The following is a 23,088-nucleotide window of genomic DNA, read 5'->3' as shown; positions in this document are numbered from 1 at the left end:
TAACATACAGCCTACACCCAAAAATGCAAATAAAAAAAATTACTTGTGCTAGTCCACAAAATGGTAGTGTTTAAATAGATAGTGAAAAATTTAACTAATAATAAAATAAGGTATTAAATTTTATTTCTCTTCTGAGTTTTAGATGTGTTTTTGTTGTTTGCTCAATTTTGGATGTGTCCAGGAAACAATAATGGCATTATAATGTGTGTCCCAATTTTAGATTTGATATTGATGTTTGTTTATTATTGTTCTAATAAAGCGTTATTACTCTACTTTCTTTTTATTAGCTATTTAATATTGAGCCTTTAGTTCGATATCGCGTTTTAGTTTTAAATCGTTAGGGCAAAAAACAGGGCAAGAAAATGAAAATTTCTTCCCACTTTGTTTAGCTAAATGAATGGCTCGGTGAGAGCTTCGTCTGGTCACAAACGACATGTAAATCAGAGCACCGTAGCTCAAGATATAGGCAAACTTGGGTGTGTTATGAGCTGATTCGGGTTTCACTATCTTCTTCAAACTTGGGTGTTTTATGAGCTGAATGGGTTCTCTAATTGGGTATTTATATGTTGGGTTTAGGTTCAACTTGGGTCTGGTCCAACCATTTAAAGTTTTTGATTCGTTTGGTCCAACTTTAGGCCAAAACCTTTAAAATTAGTGTCCAGTTTTCAATTCTAAATGTTTTCTAAACTTTTCTGCAGTTTTTATTATTCTTATACACTACTGGACAGACTTAAGTTGATACTACCAGTTAATTTACTAGTACACGTTTTTACGCAATTTTTTGCAAAAAATTATATTTTTCAACTCGAAAAAATCTTCTAAATTCAAATCTCACCTTTAAATTTTTAAATTAAGATGTCTAAATTTTCGAACCTATTCTGAACAATTAATTTATTATTTTATTTTAATTAAACAGTTAATAACTTTTGGTTTTTACACAACTTCGCAAGGGGAACTAATCCTAGTTCAACAATAACCAAATGCATAAAAAATTTCTTTTGACTTTTTCAATGTATCTCTCTTGCCTCTTTTTTCTCATGGCTTTTTTCATTTTTCACCTCACCGTATTTATCTTTTTCTCAATTACAGAAAGATAAATATTAGATAGTCATAATACTAAAATTTCAAATCTAGCACAAAATTGAAGGAAAATATTTCAGCTCAAGTATAAAAGATGATGCTCTAGTGTCACTCCATTTTTCTTATCTTTAAATATTGTTGAGAGTTCAACTTTATAATATGAAACTTATTCTTCAAATTCCATCACTACCTCTCCAATTTTCTTGTTGATTCTACCCGTTGTAACTGTCTTCTTTGACATACAATACTTTTTTATTATGCTCCACTACCTCTACTATTCTTAGAGTTGCTCTATTGTTATCTCTGTTGTTCTTGCATTTTGTTTTTGTCCTACCAATCTCTGAATTTTGATTCTCTGTCTTTGGAGTTGCTGTCTTCCTTGACATGCATAATTCTTTCATTTTGCACTATTATAACTGTTGTCCATTATTCTGCAATTTTTGTTTTGCTTAATTAAACTCTGTTAGTGATTTTCTGCAGTTTGATTCTTATCCGTCTTTGTATTTTTGTTGTCTTTATTTCTTTTCTAACGTTGCCAACTGTTCTATTTATTTTTTCCTTTTTAGTCAACTATGATTTTCTGAACCCTTTCTCTTAACTTCGTAAAATTTATATATTGCTAATTATTATATGTGGGTTAAAATTTGGTATAAACAATGTGGGCTAAAACTTGCTAATTATTTATTTAGTTTTGGGCCTGCAACACTCACAAATCCATTAGCACAAATTTAAGTTTTTAACCCAACAAAAATATTTGTCATTATATCTTAATATCAAAATCAATTCTAACTCAACAAAAAGTCAATGTCTCATAGGTGTTGAAAGATACAAATGTATCTCGCAACTATATATACAACTTTAAAGCTTTATCAGCGTCACTGTAAACAATTATTTTCGTAGACAATAATATTGCTAGTATTTTTGTCTATAAACTTTGTAGAACAATACTTATTTATTATTCAAATATTTTTATTGATATAAAATATAAATTTAATCTGACACTTATATTTAATTATTTATGCCACAAAATATAACTATCTTACATGATCATCACTCCTAATAGCGTGAATATTAGTCCAAAAAGTGAATGTGAATGGAAAACTTTGTAACTTTACACGTGCATCAAAATTATACCTTCCTTAGTAAGGCCAAGCTCTAACTTTTGAAATTCCAAAGTTTTCTACCGCTTTCATCATCATTTCATTCTTTTCTGTTATAAAACTTTGTCCCTGTTTTTTGTAGTCAACAACTGGAGTGAGTAGTAGGAGTGGAGCCACAGAACAACTTATATCCCTTAGCTTGAATTTTGTTAGATCCTTAATTAGGAACTACAATAAAAATGGAGAACGAGGTTGTTCTGTTGGATACATGGCCAAGCATGTTTGGTATGAGGGCTAGGATTGCATTGGCTGAAAAGGGTGCCAATTATGAGTACAAGGAGCAAGATCTTTGGAGCAAGAGTTGTTTGCTTCTTCAGGTGAATCCAATTCACAAGAAGGTTCCAGTTCTGATCATAATGGTAGATCAATATGTGAATCTGCAATTATAGTTCAGTACATTGATGAGATTTGGAATGACAAATTTCCAATCATGCCCTCGGATCCTTATGAGAGAGCTCAGGTCAGATTTTGGGTTGACTTCATTGACCAAAAGGTACTTGCTTTCACTTGTTTTGACATATGTGATTTCCATTAATTTAAGAGAAAGATTATAATCTTCTTATCTATCATTCAGTATTCTTTTATACTACATTCTTTGGGTGTGACGCTTCCTTAAATCCTGCCTTAACACAAGATGCTTGTGTACCGGGCTGCATCTTTAATTTCTTCAGATATAGGAGAGATTTGATTTTCTTCCTTGATTATCTACTTGTCTTGAAATTTTATTTCTAGAGTAGAAAGGTCTACTTTACATTGTTGATAAAATTAACAAACATTTTTTAATTGCAATCTCTTAGATTATTTTTTTTCAAAAAATTGCTATACACTCCAAATCAGGCAGTACAAAAAAATTGACAGCTCATTTATTTTCTGCAATTTAATTAATTTTTAATATTTGAATTTAACATTTTTTGTTGCATGATAATTGATAAATAGACTTTTCCATATTGGATATCTTTATCAATGCAGTATAATAATACGTGGATGAAACTATGGCTCTCGGAAGGAGAAGAACATGAAACATGTAAGAAGGAGTTGATCTCTAATTTGAAGCAACTAGAGGATATTTTGGGAGAAAAAGCATTTTATGGCGGTGACACTTTTGGGTTTCTTGATATTTGTCTCATCACATTTTATAGCTGGTTTTATACCTTTGAGAATTACGGCAATTTCAAAATGGAAGCAGAGTGTCCTAAATTGATGGCTTGGGCCAAAAGGTGCATGCAGAGAGACACTGTTTCTAAGTCACTTGTTGATGATAAGAAGGTGTATGATTATGTTGTACAAGCCATAAAGAATGCCTTTGGAAAATAGAAGCACACTTCTATTTTGTATAATGTTATTGAAAGGTGTTTGTGCAATAATTATGCATTTTGTATTTGATTGGAATACAAAATGCTTGTTAGAGAATCATTAGCATCAATTAGGATCAATTAGTATCGTCTATATTTATATAGTATATCTGTATATTAATTATAGGATTCTATGCCTTTATTACTCTGATTCATTTAGCAGCTATAAATACCTCTTGTATATTGTACTTTCGATCACAACTCAATAATACACTTTTCATATTATTCTCTCAGTCTCTTGTTTCTAACATGGTATCAAGAGCTTAGGTCTTTTTTTTTCCGATGAATATTAGTTCATAGCCCCTTTGTTTTTCCTTGTCGGCAGTGTTCTTTGGCCTCCTTTTTCGTTCTCTTTTTGACGCTTTGGTTCGTCACCCCCATAACCATCTTGTTCGTCTTGTCGCCGTGATTCCAACGAAACCAGAACCGTCGCCATCCGCCTCCGAACGCACCTCCACGCGCCGCCGAAAGTCGCTGCCACGACCAGTTTGATCTTCCCTCCCGCTGCCACTCATGCCTCTTTGATCGCAATTTTCGAGCTGTTTCCGACGCTTTGGTTTGTCACCTCCAGTATCATCGTGTTCTTCTCTCCGTCAGCTTTCCAACGCCGCCGAGATCGCCGCCAAAGACCACCGCACGCGCCTCCACGCGCCGTCAGAACATCGCTGTCCACCACCATTTTTTTCATCCAGAAGCTTCAGCAGCCGTTGGATCTTCGTTCAGATCGGACGTCCCTGGAGCGTCCACGTGTCACCCGGTAAGCTGGTTGGCAACCCTGACCCGTGACGACCCGACCCGACCCTGCCTTGACCCGTGTGCCACCTGTGCGCCAGCGTGCCCCCCTTCCGCCTATCCGGTGCTGCCACGTGTCGTCGCTCGCTGACGTGGCGCTGACGCATCGCTGACGTGGCGCTGACACATCGCTGACGTGGCAGACAAGTGGGACCCTCCCTAAGGTTTTTTGGTGAGCTCTTTCCGATTTTGCCATCCGTTTCCTCATTTTCTGCTCCGAAATTGCAGTTTTTCTCTCCTCTCCTTGTTCTCTATGACTACTTTTATGGAAAAATCAGATGTTTTTGCTACCACAGACAGAAAGGGGGCCTTCTGTCGCAACTGTAACCGTTTCGGGCACCCGTTCTCCAGCTGTCCCTCTGTTGAATGTCGCACTTGCCACCAGAAAGGGCATATTAGCTACCATTGTTCACAGTTGTTCTGCCGTTATTGCAAGCTCTCGGGACATTTGCTTACTACCTGTCCTACTCGTCCACCACGTCCTGCGCCTGCTTCTGCTGTTGCTGCTACTACTGAACCTACCACTGTCTCTCTATCTGATATTGCATCTCTTCTACAGCGTCTTCTCTCTGTTTCTGGTAATACCCCTGCTGCTTTATCGAGCCCTCCAGGTACTTCTAAATGGTACTTTGACTCGGGTTGCTTTAATCACATGTCTCCGTTGCGTAATATTTTCTCGTCCATGTCTGCAACTACACATGGACCTTCTGTCAATACTGCAAATGGCTCCCTCTTGCATGCAACACACAAGGGTTCTATATCTCAGTCATCTCTTACTCTTCCTGATACTTACTACATTCCCAAATTAAACTTCAATCTTATTTCTGTTGGTCAACTTGTTGATCTGGGTTTTGAAGTCACCTTTTCTGTTTCTGGTTGTCGTGTACAGGATCCTCGGACGGGACAGATCATCGGGACTGGACGTAAGGTCGGAAGGTTGTTTGAACTCGATAGTCTTCATATTCCTCCTGTACCAAATCTCTGTGCTGCTTCTTCTCCCTCTACCCTTCACTTATGGCATCAACGTCTTGCCCACACCTCCTTAGGAAAACTGCGTCCTCTTGTATCTCAGGGTATTTTAGGTCAGGTTCCGAATGAATCTTTTGACTGTATTTCTTGCCAAACTGCCAAACAACCTGCTTTATCTTTTCACAATAATTCATCTCTTGCTTGCTCTCCTTTTGATCTCATTCACTCTGATGTTTGGGGCCCCGCTCCCACTGCCTCTATGGGCGGAGCTCGATACTGTGTTGTTTTCTTGGTTATGGCACTGAACACAAGGGTTATCGTTGTTGGGATCCTCTTTCTAAACGTATTCGTATATCTCGTCATGTTGTCTTTTGGGAGCACCACATGTTTTCTCGGTTCTCATCCTTTGAGTCGATTCCTACTACTCAGTCACCTTTGTTTACTAACCCCAATGTTGATCTTTTTCCTAGTGATGATTCTACAGGTTCTATCTCGAGTGACCCTCCACAGCCTCCTGTTCCTCCGCCTTCTCCATCTCCCGATGATTCCAGACCGGACGATGATCCTGCTCCTACCGTCATGCCTCCTCCTCCCGCTCGTTCTTCTAGGGTAAGGAATCCACCTCCTCATCTTCTTGATTACCATTGCTTTTCTACTATTCTTCATCAACATGAACCTAAGACATTCAGAGAAGCCTCCTCAAACCCAAATTGGCAACAAGCAATGCAAGAAGAATTACAGGCACTTGAAAAAGCACACACTTGGGATCTGGTTGATCCTCCTTCTGATCAGGAAGTTGTGGGCAGTAGATGGGTATACAAGATCAAGACTCGCTCTGATGGCTCTATTGACCGTTATAAGGCCCGCTTGGTTGCTCAAGGTTGTACGCAAGAGTATGGTATTGATTATGAAGAGACTTTTGCCCCTGTCGCTCGCCTTACGTCTGTTCGAGCTCTTCTTGCCATTGCCGCGGTTAAAAAATGGTCTCTCAGTCAGATGGATGTGAAGAATGCATTTCTTAATGGGGATTTGAAAAAGACAGTCTATATGAAACCACCTCCGGGATATCCTTGTCCTTCTGATAAGGTTTGTCTCCTTCGCAAGGCACTTTATGGACTTAAGCAAGCTCCTCGTGAATGGTTTGACAAGTTCAGCACTACCATATGCAGTCTTGGTTTTACTTCTAGCCCTCATGAGAATGCGCTCTTCATTCGTAAAAGCGAACGTGGAGTTGTTCTTCTACTTTTGTATGTTGATGACATGATAATCACTGGGGATGATGTTGATGGTATCTCTGCTCTCAAGGCCTCACTTCACTGTACCTTTGAGATGAAAGATCTTGGTTCTCTCAGGTATTTTCTTGGTCTTGAGGTCATCTCCACCGATGATGGCATCTATCTCTCTCAGGCTAAGTATGCTTCAGATCTTCTTGCTCGCGCTGGGATTACAGATAGTCGCACTGAGTCTACTCCTCTTGAGCCTAATGTTCGATTTACCCCTATGGATGGCACTGTTTTGGATAATCCGACACTTTATCGCCAGTTAGTTGGAGGTCTCGTCTACTTGACTGTCACCCGACCAGACATTGCCTATCCGGTTCATGTCCTCAGCCAGTTCTTGTCAGCTCCTCGTACTACTCACTATGCGGCAGTTCTTCGCATTCTTCGGTATGTCAAAGGCACTCTATTTCATGGCCTTCATTTTTCTGCCCATTCCTCTTTGACCCTTCAGGCATACTCTGATGCTGATTGGGCTGGTGATCCCACTGATCGTCGTTCTACTACTGGTTACTGTTTGTTTCTTGGCGACGCTCTCATCTCTTGGCGTGCTAAGAAGCAAACATTCACTGCTCGCTCAAGCACAGAAGCTGAGTACCGTGCCCTCGCTGACACCACTGCTGAGGTTATCTCGGTTCGTTGGCTTCTCGAAGATCTGGGTGCTCCTCAGTCGTCTCCTACTGATGTTTTTTGTGATAACCGCAGTGCTATTCAGATTGCCCATAATGATGTGTTTCATGAACGCACCAAACACATTGAGATTGATTGTCACTTTGTTCGACAACGTATCCTTATTGATGCTGTTCGTCTCATTGCCGTTGGGACACTGGATCAGACTGCTGATATCTTCACGAAAGCTCATCACCCGACTCGCTTTCGGACTTTGTTATCCAAACTCAAGTTGGTATCCTTAGCTCCCACTTGAGTTTGAGGGGGGATGTTAGAGAATCATTAGCATCAATTAGGATCAATTAGTATCGTCTATATTTATATAGTATATCTGTATATTAATTATAGAATTCTATGCCTTTATTACTCTGATTCATTTAGCAGCTATAAATACCTCTTGTATATTGTACTTTCGATCACAACTCAATAATACACTTTTCATATTATTCTCTCAGTCTCTTGTTTCTAACAATACTTATATAGTATTTGCTTTGTAATATTTCACTTGCTTTACTTATTATCATTTCAGCTTTTCTAATCTGTTTGGGCCAATCTAGACGACAATATCACCATGCTAATAATACCTTGTTACATTCTAGTGAGTGGTTGTGAATGTGTTGTGTTATGTTGTTGAGATGGAATCATTTCTATCCAAGAATTTCACACTAATTAATGATAAACACAAATTAAAAAAAATTATAATCCAACTGAGGGCGAAAAAAATAAAAATGGTGTAAAGAAACTAAAGAATAACACAGCCACAGCTTTATAATTTTTTCTTATTTTATGGATGACTTAAAAGTATAAATTTAATTGAATATATATGATTAAAATATATATATACTAAAAATTAGTCACAAAATTAATTATTATATATTTATGTATATTTAATTTATTTTTAATATTTATTATGTATTTTAATATATATATTATATAAATAACTAATTTAATTATTAATTTTTTTATGTACAAATAACATAGTTGAATATAATTATCATACCATTTTTCGTAACTCAAATACCAAAATAATATTTTACCCTATAGTCTAGTTTTCTATCTGGTTGCCGCCCTTGTTGACCTTTTTTCATACTTATCCTATGTCCAAGTTAAGAACTCACAAAAATATCTAACGGTTTATATAGGCTTTGTCCTCTTGCATTGCTACATCCCTATCTCACTTCCCTTGTTGAGTCTTCTTACAATGGGGGACAATAGCAACAATAATGTTGTTTTGTTGGGCTCAGGGTTCAGCATGTTTGGCATGAGAGCAAGAATAGCATTGGAAGAGAAAGAAATCAAGTATGAGTACAAGGAGGAAGATCTTATCAACAAGAGCTCCTTGCTCTTAGAAATGAATCCAGTTCAAAAGAAAATCCCAGTTCTTATACATAATGGGAGACCAATATGTGAGTCCCTCATAATTGTTGAGTATATTGATATGGTTTGGAACAACAACAATAATAATGCTCCAATGTTGCTTCCTTTTGATCCCTATGACAAAGCGCAAGCCAGATTCTGGGCTGATTTTGTAGATCAGAAGGTAAATTGATGACTCATTAGTTCTTCACACTTTCTTTTGGAAAATTATAAATAGACAATGAGAATAGTAAATAATGTGAATAATAGATATGTTGAATGTTCAATTTAATAGGTATGCAGATGATTATGTTCATTATTTTTAATTGGATGGTTATTTTTTTTATTCGATTTACTCATTTACAGTTAATAATGACTGGATATTCAATTCACTAGGTGTGCAGATGATTATTCTAATATTAAGGTTTATGACATAATTTGGAGGTGGAGTATTTTTTTACTTTATTGGGTCAATTCTAAAACCCATTATTCACATTATTTACAAAAATCATTGTATACCTAGCAAAACCGCTTTCTTTTACGCATACATAACATTCATGTTTTGAATTAATATGTGAAGCTACAAAATCTATGTTAAAATAAAGAAATGTTAAGCAATGAATACGTTCTATTAATATTAGGCAATATTTTGAGCCAATCTTTTTTTTTTTATATATACTATTACAATTTAGGATTTAGAGCTTACGGTCTAGAATTTAGTCTTTAGTGTTTAAATAAATTTAATTAAATGTGTTGCTGAAAATAATAAATTTTGTTGATTATTTAACATTATATTTTTACAAAATATAAAATTAACAAGTGCCATGATATATAATCTAGATTCTAGAAAATGTTAGTGTACAATATCACCTAATGACGATGTAGCAATGTAATTTTCTCCAAAATCAATGCAGGTGTATCATTTTTCTAGGAGAATATGGACTAATTCCAAGGGAGATGAGCAAGAGTTGGCTAAGAAGGGCTTCATTGAGAGCTTGAAACAATTGGAGGAGTTTCTCGGGGACAAGCCTTATTTTGGAGGGGAGCAATTTGGGTTTGTTGATGTTGCTCTCATCCCTTTCTATTGCTGGTTTTATACATATGAGATGTTTGGAAACTTCAAACTTGAGACATTTTGTCCAAATATCATCTCATGGGCTAATAGATGCATGAAGAGAAAAAGTGTTTCTATAACTCTTGCAGATGGGAAGGAAGTTTATGAGTCTGTTTTGGATTACAAGAATAAGTTTTTGATGGACTAGGGAAAGCTCTGGTGAACTCATGTATCAAAGTAGATAGAGCAAATAATATTTGTTTCCCACAACATCTATCCCCCAATTTCCAAATTGCATTGGTTATATAGCTAGTAATAATAGTTAAGTACTATCTACATATTGAATTATATGAACTCACTTGTGTATAGCATATATGGTGGCTCATCACCTGTTCTTTTGATGTTTGGAGTTTGAATATAGACTCATTTTGTGGCCATAGTAGACGATTCCGGTGATGGTATTTTTCTTTTTTTAAGACTAACAAAAAAATATTCTTTTTTGTAAACTCACAATTTTGTGCATATTATAATTATAAATTTGTATAAGTAAGTTTTTAATTTTCTAACCAAAATGATGAATTATTATTGAAAATTGTATCAAAACAAAAGGAAAGATTTAACTTAATTATATAAAAAGTAAACTATCATTTCTACCCATAAAGTTTTAAACGTTGACAAATTTATCCGCGAAAAAAAAAATACAATTGTATCCATGAAAGATGGGTTTCATATAACAAAATTAACCAAATATTAAAAAATCACCTAAAAACTCCGAATTATCCTTTTCCAACTGTTAGCCTCACCTTCTTTCTTTTCCACTGTCGCAACACCAACGACAATAATGATCGAGCATGGCAACAGCAAAGTAGCACGTGTTTCACTTGACCTTCTTCTTTATTTTGTTTTGCAATTATCTTCTTCTCCAAAACATAGAGGGTTACGATATTTCAAAACCAGCCATGTCAAAATCCAAATCCACCACCATCTGAGAAACCGCAATCACCGCTGCTCCACCGTCAATCTTGGAGGTAGCAGTGAGACTTGAGTACAGATATTGTAGTCATGCCGGAGAGAGATTATAGAGTAGCAGTAACAGCGAAAAGAGAACGTAAACCAGGAATCGCAAAAAGAGAGGGAAGTGAAGTTGAAGAGAGAAGTGATTGCCGTTTAAGTGTTTTAGAGAGAGAGCGAGAGAGAGAGAGAGAGAACGGGACAGGGTGGAAAGGAAGCTTGGGTGCATTAGTAGCTAGAGAGAAAAGTAGGACGTCGAGTGAATTTATGAAAAAATCCAGGTGTCATAGACTCAGGAGTGTTCTCAGTTGCATGGAGTATAGCATAGCTTGGTGGTGGTGGTAGTGGTGGTGTTGCGACAGTAAAGAAGGAGGAAGGTGAGACTGACGGTTGGTGGTGGCAGTGGTGGTGATGTTAGTGATAGAAATGATGAAATCCATAAAAAGAATAAAGGGATGGTTGAGATTTGGAAGAAGGAGGTTGAGATTAGGGTTAAAAAAAGGGCAATTTGGAGATTTTAGGTGATTTTTCAATGTTTGGATAATTTTGTCATATGAAACTCATCTTTTATGAATACAACTGTAATTTCTCTTTGTTCGTGAATAGATTTGTCGGCGTTTAAAATTTTCATGGGTAAAAATGATAGTTTACTATTATTTCAAATACAAACTAACTAAAAGGCATACAAATAAGCAGCAAAACAAATAGCATAGCACACCAAAGTGCCATATATGCCGTTATTATAAAAAAACACCCAACAAAGAAGCATGGCATACATGAATTTCACTGATCAGAATTCAAGAGATTCCTCTGCTGAAAATGCTCAAAGACCTTTTGTTCCTTAGGAGTACACTTGGACACACAGTCTCTCTCAGTGCACTTCTTGGCCCAAGCAAAGAGGTTAGGGAAGCTTTCTTGGCTCACAAAATTCAAGTTGTTAGTGAATTTGTAGACGTAGAACCAACTGAACAATGGGACAAGTATCACATCTACAAGTCCAATGTTGTCTCCACCAAAATATGTCCTGTCTCCTCCAACTTGTTCTTCCATTACTTTCAGGCCCTCGATCAACCCTTTCTTTCCATCTTCTTTCTCTTCTCCTTCTGTTTTGAAAAACTTCATAGCATTGTCGTATATCTGCTTCATCATACTAAGGGTTATTCGATAAGGAAAAAAGTTTTTAAAGCGAGAGAAGTTATAAAATAACAAAATAAATGGTTTATCACTATTAAATTTGCAGAATCAAATTCTTCTAAAGTAAAAACAGTTAGTAATAAAGTGAAAATGTAGAATCTAATCACCTTTATATCAAGATATGATTAGTTGACTGCATATATAATGTTAAGCTTATATAAGGAAAAAGTTACAAAAATATTTCCTAAACACACAAAATTAATCATTATACTTTACATATTTGTCTAATAAAATAATCCGACTACCAGAACGTTAGAAAAACATAATCAAAATTTTTTCATGAACCCTAAATACGTATTCCTTCCTTATGTAGTGGTTAATTAATGAATATTTTTGTTGTACATATAACATAATTGAAAAAAAAAAACTAAAAAAAAAAAGTACCTTCTTGTCAACATAATCAGCCCAGAATCTAGCTTGAGCTCTGTGATAAGGATCAGAAGGCAGCAACGAAGGAGACTTATGATTCCAAACCTCATCAATGTACTCAAGAACAACGAGTGACTCACAAATGGGTTTTCCATTATGAATAAGAACTGGAACTTTCTTATAAACAGGATTCATTTGCAGGAGTAAGGTGCTCTTATTATTAGGCAAGTCCTCTTCTTTGATCTCATACTTGATGCCCTTTTCCTCTAGTGCTATTTGGACCCTCCTCGCATATGGGCTTAGCCAGAAATCCAGCATTATTACTTCATCATTTTCTGCCATTGTTTTTCAACGATGATGATGAATTTTGATGGCACACTCAATTTATAGACAACTAGATATAGTGTAATTTTTTATGAAATTAATGTAAAGGCCATTTTAGATAAATTACTTTTACTTTGTATTAATTTATAATTATTTTTATTAAAAGTTAAAACTAATTGATATATTAATTTTGTTAGTAGTTTAATGTTTTAAAAATTTCTAACTAAAGTTCTTATGAAATCCATAAAAATTTTTCAATTTCCTCTTATATTTCAACTCACAGAATAAAAAGAAATTATTTCAATTATGTGTGTGCAATTACTTTAATTTTGATCAGAAATATCATATACTCATATGGTATTAGATAACATATAACAATGACCTCGATCTCTTAATCAAGATGATAATTACCCTTGTAACAATCATCATTTTAATTAGATTTAAGTGTTGTTAACTTTAATTTATAAAATAATTTGAGTAAATGGTTAAATTAGTTTCTGAAAAGTTATTTATATTCTCCAAATTAGTTTTTGAAAGATTTTTTTAATTAAATTCGTCCTTTAAATATTTTAAATTAGTTATCTTAGTCATTTCGTTACTTCCGTTGCTAACGGCGTCAAATTTTGTTGATGTGACATATTAAGTGATACCACAACACACATCTAGCTAATAGTCTTACTTGACCGTTAACATGATAAGTTTATGAAATTAGATCAAATAAATCCCAAAATGAAGAATTCCAATATCTCATGTTCTCTTTTCAATTAGACTTTCATTTAATCTAATTTCATAAATTTATTATGCTAATAGTCAATTAAGACTCCTATATGCCGATGGGTTATAGCTCAAATAGCATAGACTCCCCATACTCAATTAAGAGGTCGCGGGTTCGAGTCACATATCTTTCAAAATTTTAGTAGCCAATAAGTTATAGCTCAAATGGCATAGTCTCTCCATACTCAATTAAAAGGTTGCGGGTTCGAGTCTCCTATCTTTGATAAAAAAAGAAAAAAAATTAAGACTCCTATATATATATATATATATATATCACTTAACATGCTACATTAACTCATTTTAGCGCCATCAAAAAATGAATAATTTTTTAAGGACGAATTTAATCATTTATCCAAAATAAATTGGTTATAACATAAAAATTAATGTTTATCATTAATGTGCTTTTTATTGTCAAGTTCTATTGAATTATATATCTCTCATAGGATGAGTGAATAAGAAATTATTAATCTTGTTGTTAGGATTACTTGGCAATAGTATGAAATACTATATGCCAAAATCTTAGTATAATACAATATTATTTTAATTTTTATATAATATAAATAAAAATAATTGATTTTGGAGCTTATTATAGAAATAAACTATTCCAATTTTAATAAGCATTTCAAAAAAATAGCATTGTGTCCTTGGTGGCGACGATGATGTTTTCTATGCATTGTTTTTTTCATTTGACATAATCTACTTTGTGTCTTTTCTTACTGTCACAGGATTCAAAACGGCCAAAAATCGTTTTCGTTTTACTTCTTCTAAGAGATTCATTTTATTAGGACAAAGTATTTTTATACTATGAATTATTGAATAATAAATTTTTATATATCAAGAAATTAGGGTACGGTAGTGAACTTTTTTTATTCTTTTGTTTAAATCACTTAGTTAAAAGTATAAAGAAAACTGAAGCAACAAATTAAAATTAAGACAAATAAAAGCAGATGACAGAAATACAAAGAAATGAAGAATAGCAACAAACAAAAGAGTAGGTGAAAAATAAAATTGTAGTGTAGGAGTGGTCCAAGCTTGAGGGTTTTGCTTGCAAGTATATACCATCACTACTTTGTTGGATTCTTGCTATGCTCATGTTTGTGAGTTAGTACGTAATCCCACGCGTCAGCAAATAAGTTGAATTTCCATGGATATTATAAACCTGTAATTGACATGGTACGGTCATGCTAAATTCATCAGTAACTGGTTTAATTGTTGACTCACTTATTAAATCGATTAATTCAGTTATTACTAAATAATTATATAAAATCTTATTCTATGATAAGTGTTTTTTATTTTATTTTTTGATTAAATTAATTAATTATTTTTTATTTTAATAATTTATTAATTGATAATATTTATTACATTCTTCAAGTATTTACATCATATAATTATAAGAAAAAAAATATAGAATAATATTATATATGCAAACATTTTTTTAGCCAAATTCAACTAAATTAACACAAGGTCAATAAAAAAAGATTGTGTGCAGGTGTTATCGCTTCTCCTTCTTCAAATTTTTTTCGTATAGAAATTTTTGTTAAAGAGTATAAAATTTATTGATATAACACATAATTTTTTACTCAAAACATAAAAATTTTTGCACATAATAAAAATTTTAATGATATAATATAAAAAATTTTATACATGACACAAGAATTTTTACTCATAGCACTGAAATTTTTATGTGCACATAAATTTTTATTATGAATATATTTTGTTGGTTGAAAAAGTTAATTACGGTCCTTCAAAAATTTTTCTGATGTGCATCAAAATTTTTTTATTGTGCATCAAAGATTTATGTATTATATATATTTTGTTAGTTGGGTATCAATATTTTGGATATATAGTTCTTCTAAAATTTTTGTATTGTGCATTAAATTTTTTATGTTGTGTACCAAATTTTTTGTACTATGCATATTTTGTTGGTTGGATTTCAATGTTTTAAGCATATGGTCATTTAAAATTTTGTATTATGCATTAAAATTTTTGTACTGTATAACAAAATTTTTGTGCTTTAGTTTTCTAAACATATATATAAAAGAAGAAAAAGATGAAAAGATGACCATGATAATGATATTGAAGAATGACTATGAGGAGGAAAAAGAAAGAGGAGAAGAAATAAAATAAGAGAAGAAGACGACAATGACGGCTGCGTTAAAAAAAGAAACGCGCGTGTCTAACTTAGTTAGGACCTGGTCGATAAATTGCTTGGACGGTAGCTTTATTGAAATATATATTGTGATTGATAAAGGATATTTTTATCTTCTTCTTAATTTGTAAATGTTTAACAAAATTCAATATTTATTTTAAAAATTGTGTATGATTGAAAAATATAGTTAATTTTAATGAGAGTGAATATATATAAAATAAAATTAAATAAATATAAAACAAGTTAATTAACGATGCTATTTAATATATATTAATTCAAAAATATTATTTGTACATTAAAATCAGCCACTAAAATCAGTAATTGTATTATTATACGTATACAAATACAATTGGTATTGACTACTTAACAAATTATTCACGCGCCAAAATAAAACAACCCTCAAAAAACAGCACCCATGCCAACCAATATCAATAACGCAACACTCAACACCCACACCACCGAGCACCAACAATGCAACGCTCACAGCACCCACATTACACCCCACCGTCACCTGTAGTTATTGATAAATGCCATCCCGAAAAGTGGCACCTCCACGTCTTATTGTTACAGCCTAAATAATTGGCGTTCAGAAAAATAATTTTCTAGCAAATCTAATAAATTTGAATATAAGGTAAATAAAAAAGTTACAAATATTTTTAATAAATTTATAAATATTAGAATGAATAGTTACACATTTTATTTTTTAACAAAAACATAAAATAGATTAATATGGTTGGATCTGCCTATGACATATGGAATATGTAATGTTTAATTAGGAACTCGACAAAGAATGTGTACTCAATGCAGATCATTATTCTTGAATAAAAAGTCTTACATATTCGAATCTTTGTTCCTAAAAAATATTTTTTAGAAAAATAGAGTGAGTTTTGCAACTCTGTGACTAGACAATACATTTATAATTCACATGAGACCATATAAACATTATTATCAAAGTAATTTTATTTAGAAAATAATAATTTATACAAATAAGTAAATCAATAAGAGAATTCTCAGTATAGAAATCAAATCAAATAGTGCACACTTGGGCAGCTTCACCTCTAAGAGTAGCCCTTTTCTCTTGTGTATCCATACAAAATAATAGATCCAACATGTGGCCTACACGTTAGGCTAGCAACACTCTTACTAGTTGAGGTCTGAGTCAGATGCATCTAGGTTAACATCATTACCGACGTGAACTACGATTTTTTAATATGAGTCTCCCAAACCAATTCAAAACATATAGTTTCAAATATATCATATTCTTGATTCTTCCAATATATCAAGTATCAAATCAAATCAAATACTATTTTCTCATAAAAAAATCCTTTTAAATCATACTTTCTTAATTAAAAGAAATTTCAAACATGTTTTACAATTTCATAGTACATAAGTGAGTACCAACAATACTTCAATATTTCAAAAACACATTCAAATAAAATCGAATATTCTAAAATAATGCAAAACTTTATCAAACATATATGTAGTCTTACGTAAATTTCTTAAAGTATGAGCTTCATGCACGCGTACGCGTGGATTGCATATTTTCACCACCAAGCCATTTTCCCGAGAATTACGCGAACAGCGCGCGCGCACTGTGCCTTTCGTGCAAAGCTTCTCACGAGTACGCGTCGCTCTCGATATAACCCATCGACGCGCACGCGTGCCCGACGCGTACGCGTCGCACCCATTTCACCATTCCACGCGCACGCGTCACTGACACGCACGCGTGGCATGCCCTGCATCAACCATCTTCTTATCTTCTCTTCTTTCCATTTCTTTCCTTCTTCTTTCTTTCTACCTTTCTTCTTTTCTCATCTTCCTTTCTATTTCAAAAAAAAAAAGAGTTTTTTCTCTCACCTTTCATTTTCTTTTATTTATTGCATTTGTATACCTTTATTCATTACATTTTAATTTTGTTTTTATAGCTTATTCTTATTCTCTTCCTTAAGTTTCTTATTTTAATAATGGTGTTGAATTCTGTTACTCACTTACTCAATTGTTGAGAATTTCTTGGTTAATCTTGGTGCTTCTAGACTTGTTTGATATTGATGGATAATGAAATTTCTAATTCAATGCTTAACCTTTGATGATCCTTGTATCCTTTGTGCATTGATATGAGCTTACATGTCTTTCATGACCCACTCCTTCTTGTTTGAACTTAATGCTCGACATGCTCTTCATGTTATTCACTTATGCTTTGACTTTACTCTTGCATCAAGTATTAGTTGATATGCCCTTTGCCTATATTGCTCTCTCACTTACATGCGTAGCTAACATGTAAGTGAGACCCTTACTCTTATTTGGCATTAGCCCCGCCTATATTCTTTTGCTTTGATATCTTTGTTATAGGCTTAATTATCCTTCTTTCTCTTTCCTTTTAGGTTGGCCACCAAGAAGAAAACGAATGTAAAAGCTTCTAAATGGGGCAACAAATAAATTCATACACACAACCATTTGAAGAAACTCATCAATTGTAGCAACCCGTCCATGCTCTTCTTTGCATGCACCGAGGACGGTGCAAATTTTTAAGTGTGGGGAGGTCGTCCGACCGACCTCCATGGGTAACAATCTTTTTCTTTCAACACCAATTCTTAATTTCCTTTGCTAGTTAGTTGTTGCATTGCATGATAAGTTGCATGATAGTTAAAATCTGTACATATTTTACCACTCCCTTTCTATGTTAGGACTACTTAGTTAGGGTGATAATTTCTCTTCCAAGAAAAATTGTTTTAGGGCACCCTACCAATTTGAAAAAATTCTTGTTGAACTTGCTTGAAGAATTTATTTTGGAACATGGTTTTTGAGCTAAGGACACAAGCATGCGAGTTTTGAGCCTTATGGTGTGGTTACATCTTATAACCACTTATTTTCCATTCTTGTGTGCATTGTTCTCTTTCTATGATTGTAATCTCTGATTTGTTTGATTCTTTATGTCCATTATTCCATGTATACATGCATTTATATGATTGAGACCATCATTTCATTTAGCTCAATTACCCAAATAGCCTACCTTTCATCAACCATTGTTAGCCAACTTTGAGCCTATTTAATCCCTTTTGTTCTTAATTTTAGCACATCACTACCCCTAAGTGAAAAACAATAAATGTCCCTTAATTTGAATCTTTGATTAGCTTAGGCTAGTGAGAGTGTGTATCATTTGGGTATGGAAAACTTGGGACATTGGTTGAGGTAAAAGTGTATTTTGCATTTTTGATTGAAAATTTTGGGAATTGGGTACATGCTCATATATTAAATAGAATTGTATTAGAGAATGCATTAAAGAGAATGCATGAGTGTGTGAAAAAGTGAGAATCATGAGTAGCTAGGTATTGTATTAGAATTGTATAGGTTGTTATATGTGTTTAGTGAGAACTTAGGTTAATCAAAGATTCAAATTTCAAGCTCACTTAGCCATATAAGCATCCCTGCCTTTACCCTAGTCCCATTACAACCTATGAATAAGTCCTCATGATGAATGTATGCATGCATTGAATAATTGTTGATTGTTAGATAAAAAACAAATCTTAGAAAGCATGAGTAGAAGAGAATTGAGTGAATCGACCCTATACACTTGAGCGACTAGAGCGGATACACTTCTGGTGAGGGTTCAATGCTCAATCCTTGTTCCCGGCTTTCATGAGCTTTCTTCTTGCGAGTCTATTTGAACTTCTTTTGATATGTGAATTGGTAGAGTTTGTGAGTCGTCATATGATCTCAGCCCCCACTTGTTCATATATGTTCTTGGAGATTGATTTGCTTTTGACCAAGTAGGTAGAATCATTTTGCATATAGTTGCATTCATATAGATAGGTGCATATAGTTTCTTTGCATTGAATAAATGTTCATACCCTTTTTCTTGTCCTTCTTTATTCTTAGCATGAGGACATGCTTGGTTTAAGTGTGGGGAGGTTTGACGCGTGTGCGTGGATGGTTGAAAATGCTTGGGTCACGCGTATGCGTGGATTGGTGCTCTGTTTTTTTTTTTTTCAAAATTTTTCATATTTTTACACCAAACCAAACTTTCCAACCCTCCAAACAACTATCAAAATACCATAAAACCTTATTCAATATACTAAACTACCAACTAAACTCAACAAATCAATAAAAACATGAAATTAAGCTAATTTTACCAATATTTACAAAAGAGAAAAAGGAAAGATTTTACCATGGGGGGGTGTCTCCCACCTAGCACTTTTAGTTAAAGTCCTTAAGTTGGACCATTGATGGGGTCCTTGCTATGGTGGCTTATGCTTGAATCCATCCTTGAATCCCCACCAATATTTGCATCTCCAATGTCCACCGGGATCCCAAATTAGGCGCATAAAGCCTTCAAGTAAGCTTAAGTAAATGATAAGGCCCTAAGAGTTTTGATTGTTGAAATGGATTCCGGGGTCCCAAACCTTGTTCTTGCACCCATCTTCTTGTTGACTGCCATAGTTAAATCTGGGTGACAAGGCTTGTGAATTTTCAATTAAACATCCAAACACTCTCCTAGACCCATGAAATTTGGTTCTCCACCAACCATTGCTATTCAACTTCGAGCATGCAACCATCATGAACTTAGAGTGATGTTTCCAACCACTACACAATTCTCTCTAACTCTTAATTTCACAAAGGGCTCTAAGTTGACCATCATTTTCAATCAAACCATATTCAAGTGGGAAAGTAAAGATTAGAGATAGAAGTTTTACCCACTTGAATGTTGTGTTGGATGATGGTGACTTAGGAAGGGGGACCTCCCCACACTTAGCCAATGCGAGATCCATTCCCTTGTGGTCTTCCTTTGCAACTTCCACCTCTTTGCAAGCTTCTTTAAGTTCAATTCTTTGCTCACCAACTTCTTCTATGCACCTCTCATTGCTCAAACCATGTGTTGGAGGTTGTGCACGGTCCTCCTTGTCATCAATTTCATAGCACAATGAGGGAGATTCATCAATTCCAAAAGACTCATTGGTTGGTGTGGAATCATCTTCAATGATGGAGCTTGCTTCTTGCTCAACCTCTTCCTCTTGGTAGCTTCCTTCTAATTCAATCTTTTCTTTATTACTTACCAAGGGTATGGGAGGTGAGGTATCTTCCTTTTCAATCTCCATGTCAAGCCCAATGCGAGGGGATTCAATTACACATAAGAATTCGTCAATGATTGAATCCATCTCTTGATCAACCTCTTCAAAGTTTTTCACCATGATATGCCTTGGAGGTTGTACACCCTCCTCAACATCAATATCAAGCTTCTTGAAAGAGGGCTCTCTAATGTTACATTCCCATGGACTTCCAACATCTCCTAGATCTTCAACCACTTCTTTCGGCTCAATTATCTCAACTTCCTCCTCTTGTTGCACTCCTTGCTTCAACTCTTCTTCTTCACCTTGAAGCTCTAAACTCACTCCCTCACTATGCTCCTTGATTGCTTCTCCACATTCAACAATGGGAGTGCCTTGATCACATAGGCTTAGGCGGGATGAGACCATATTGCTAACGGCTTCCGCTATGATAGCCATTTTGGCTTCTGGCTCCTTAAACTCCTTTTCCGTCCCCTCTTGTTGCCTTTAGAATTGAGAGTCAAGCTCTCTTAGTTCTAGCGTGAGGGCGTCATTGGAGAGCGGTGGTGGAAGAGAGGGTTCATTGTTTGAGAGAAAGGATTCATAATTGGAAGGTGGTTCATCTTGGGAAGGGTATGGAGATGGTGCATATTGAGGTGGTTCTTGGGAGTAATTGTGTTGGAATTGTTATGGTTCTATGTATGGTTCATATGGTTCATAAGGTGGTTGGTATGGTGGATAAGGATTAGGGTCATAATGAGGTGTTTGGTGGTAGGGGGCTTGTGAGTAAGGTGGTTCAAAGTCATCTTGAGGGGGTGGTTCATAGGCATGTGATGGTGGTTGTTGACAATCACAATAAGGGTCACCACATCCATTAGATTGATATGCATTAGGATTAGAATTATACCCATAAGAAACCAGAGGGGGTTGTTGCCAATAAGATTGATCAATCCCTTGAGGCTCCTCCCATCTTTGATTCCCAAATCCTTGATGCATATCCCCATTGGAGCTTATATTCCCTACAACATAGTTGTAACCAAACTCATAGCCAAAGGGATGAGAATTCATAATAGCAAATAAAAACAAAAGCTAACAAAATAACCAACAAATTCCTAAACTTAACAAAAACTAACAAACAAGAAAAAGACAAACATATTCACATATTCACAATAGCCAACAATATAACACCATTGCAATTCTCCGGTAATGGCGCCATTTTGATGAAGCGAATTCTTTGATGGTATAGAATTTCACACAAAATAATTCTCGTTGCAAGTATAGTTCTACACCAACAAATAATCCACCAATAAAAAATTTGAGTTGTCACAAGTACAAACCCCAATAAGAATGAACCGAAGTATTTAGACTCTGGGTCGTCTCACAAGGAATTGCAATGAAGTGGTCAATTATTGGCTATGAAAATGCAAGGGGAGTTTGTTTTTATAGTTTGACAAGAAAAGTAAACAACAAGAAGGTAAAATGACAAGAACTAATAAAATAAAGGAAAAGTACTCTTGGCTAAGACATGGAAAATTGAGATCACCATCCTTGTCTACAAACCAAACATTGATAATTATGAGGGACCAACCCATAAGTCTAACTCCAAAAGCCTTAAGTACGTAATATCTACTCCTAGGCTTGAAGTACGTCAAATAGGTTTGATCACATCAACCCATAAGTCCCAAACTATCTACTAATTAGATTAGTAGTGGGTTAGTGTCAATGGGTATCAAATTGATCACCAAGGGTTCTCAAATCACCAACTCAATGAGACCCAATGACTCAAGGTCACTCAATTCCCTTAGCCTAGGCCAAGAGTAAAGAGAACTACTCAAAAACTAAAGGAAACATTCTATCAAACACCTAGTGTGTAATAAAAGTAAATATCATAAAATGCAAGAATTAAAAGAACACATCACCAACATAAGCAAGAAATCAATACTAGCAACTAAGATCAACATAAAAGAACATGGAAACATAAATTTGTATTGAAAGAAAATAGAAACCCAACAAGAGTGTATGAACATAAAAGTGATATGAAAAGGAAATTAACAACAAGAACTAGAAGAACAAAGGTGTAATATCAAGGAATTAACAAGAGAAAACTAAATCAAAACAAGAATTGAAAGTAGATCTAAGAAAATTAAACCTAAACTATCCTAAATTCTAGAGAGAAGGGAGAGCTTCTCTCTCTAGAATTCTACCTACAACATGATGAAAACTCAATTATGACTACTTGGTTCATTCTCCCTTCATTCCTTGCGATCAATAGCATCAAAAATGAGTTGGATTGGGCCTAAAATGAGCTAGAAATTGCTGGCCACGAGTTGCTTTTTAGTGGATCACGTGCAACATTGATGCGTACACGTACAGTGCGCGTACGCGTCCCTAAACGCAAAGCAACTATGACAAATTTTATATCATTTTGAAGCCCTGGATGTTAGCTTTCAAACGCAACTAGAACTGCTTCATTTGGACCTTTTTAACTCAAGTTATGATCGATTAAGTGCGAAGAG

General features: G+C 34.7%; 2 protein-coding genes and 1 pseudogene across 2 annotated transcripts; 2 read left to right on the top strand and 1 right to left on the bottom strand.

Annotated features, from left to right (window-relative positions):
* The first annotated feature begins 2,272 nt into the window (after positions 1-2,272).
* LOC148548175 (glutathione S-transferase 3-like) lies at positions 2,273-3,663 on the top strand (annotated as a pseudogene).
* A 4,780-nt stretch (positions 3,664-8,443) lies between these two features.
* On the top strand, positions 8,444-10,146 carry LOC107614356 (putative glutathione S-transferase parC). The gene is made up of 2 exons (XM_016316567.3): positions 8,444-8,839; positions 9,570-10,146. The coding sequence occupies exons 1-2, from the start codon at positions 8,501-8,503 to the stop codon at positions 9,915-9,917; spliced, it is 687 nt and encodes a 228-aa protein (XP_016172053.1). The 5' UTR covers positions 8,444-8,500; the 3' UTR covers positions 9,918-10,146.
* Positions 10,147-11,339: 1,193 nt separating this feature from the next.
* Positions 11,340-12,654, bottom strand: LOC107614126 (putative glutathione S-transferase parC). Its single transcript, XM_016316351.3, has 2 exons — positions 12,299-12,654; positions 11,340-11,857 (listed from the first exon to the last, which is right to left on the bottom strand). The coding sequence occupies exons 1-2, from the start codon at positions 12,623-12,625 to the stop codon at positions 11,504-11,506; spliced, it is 681 nt and encodes a 226-aa protein (XP_016171837.1). The 5' UTR covers positions 12,626-12,654; the 3' UTR covers positions 11,340-11,503.
* Between the last annotated feature and the right edge of the window lie 10,434 nt (positions 12,655-23,088).

Source organism: Arachis ipaensis, chromosome B8, assembly GCF_059453495.1.
Source record: "Arachis ipaensis isolate K30076 ecotype BB chromosome B8, ASM5945349v1, whole genome shotgun sequence".
Lineage (NCBI taxonomy): Eukaryota > Viridiplantae > Streptophyta > Magnoliopsida > Fabales > Fabaceae > Arachis > Arachis ipaensis.
The sequence above is the reverse complement of the archived record's forward strand: the minus strand, read 5'-3'. Positions and strand labels throughout refer to the sequence as shown.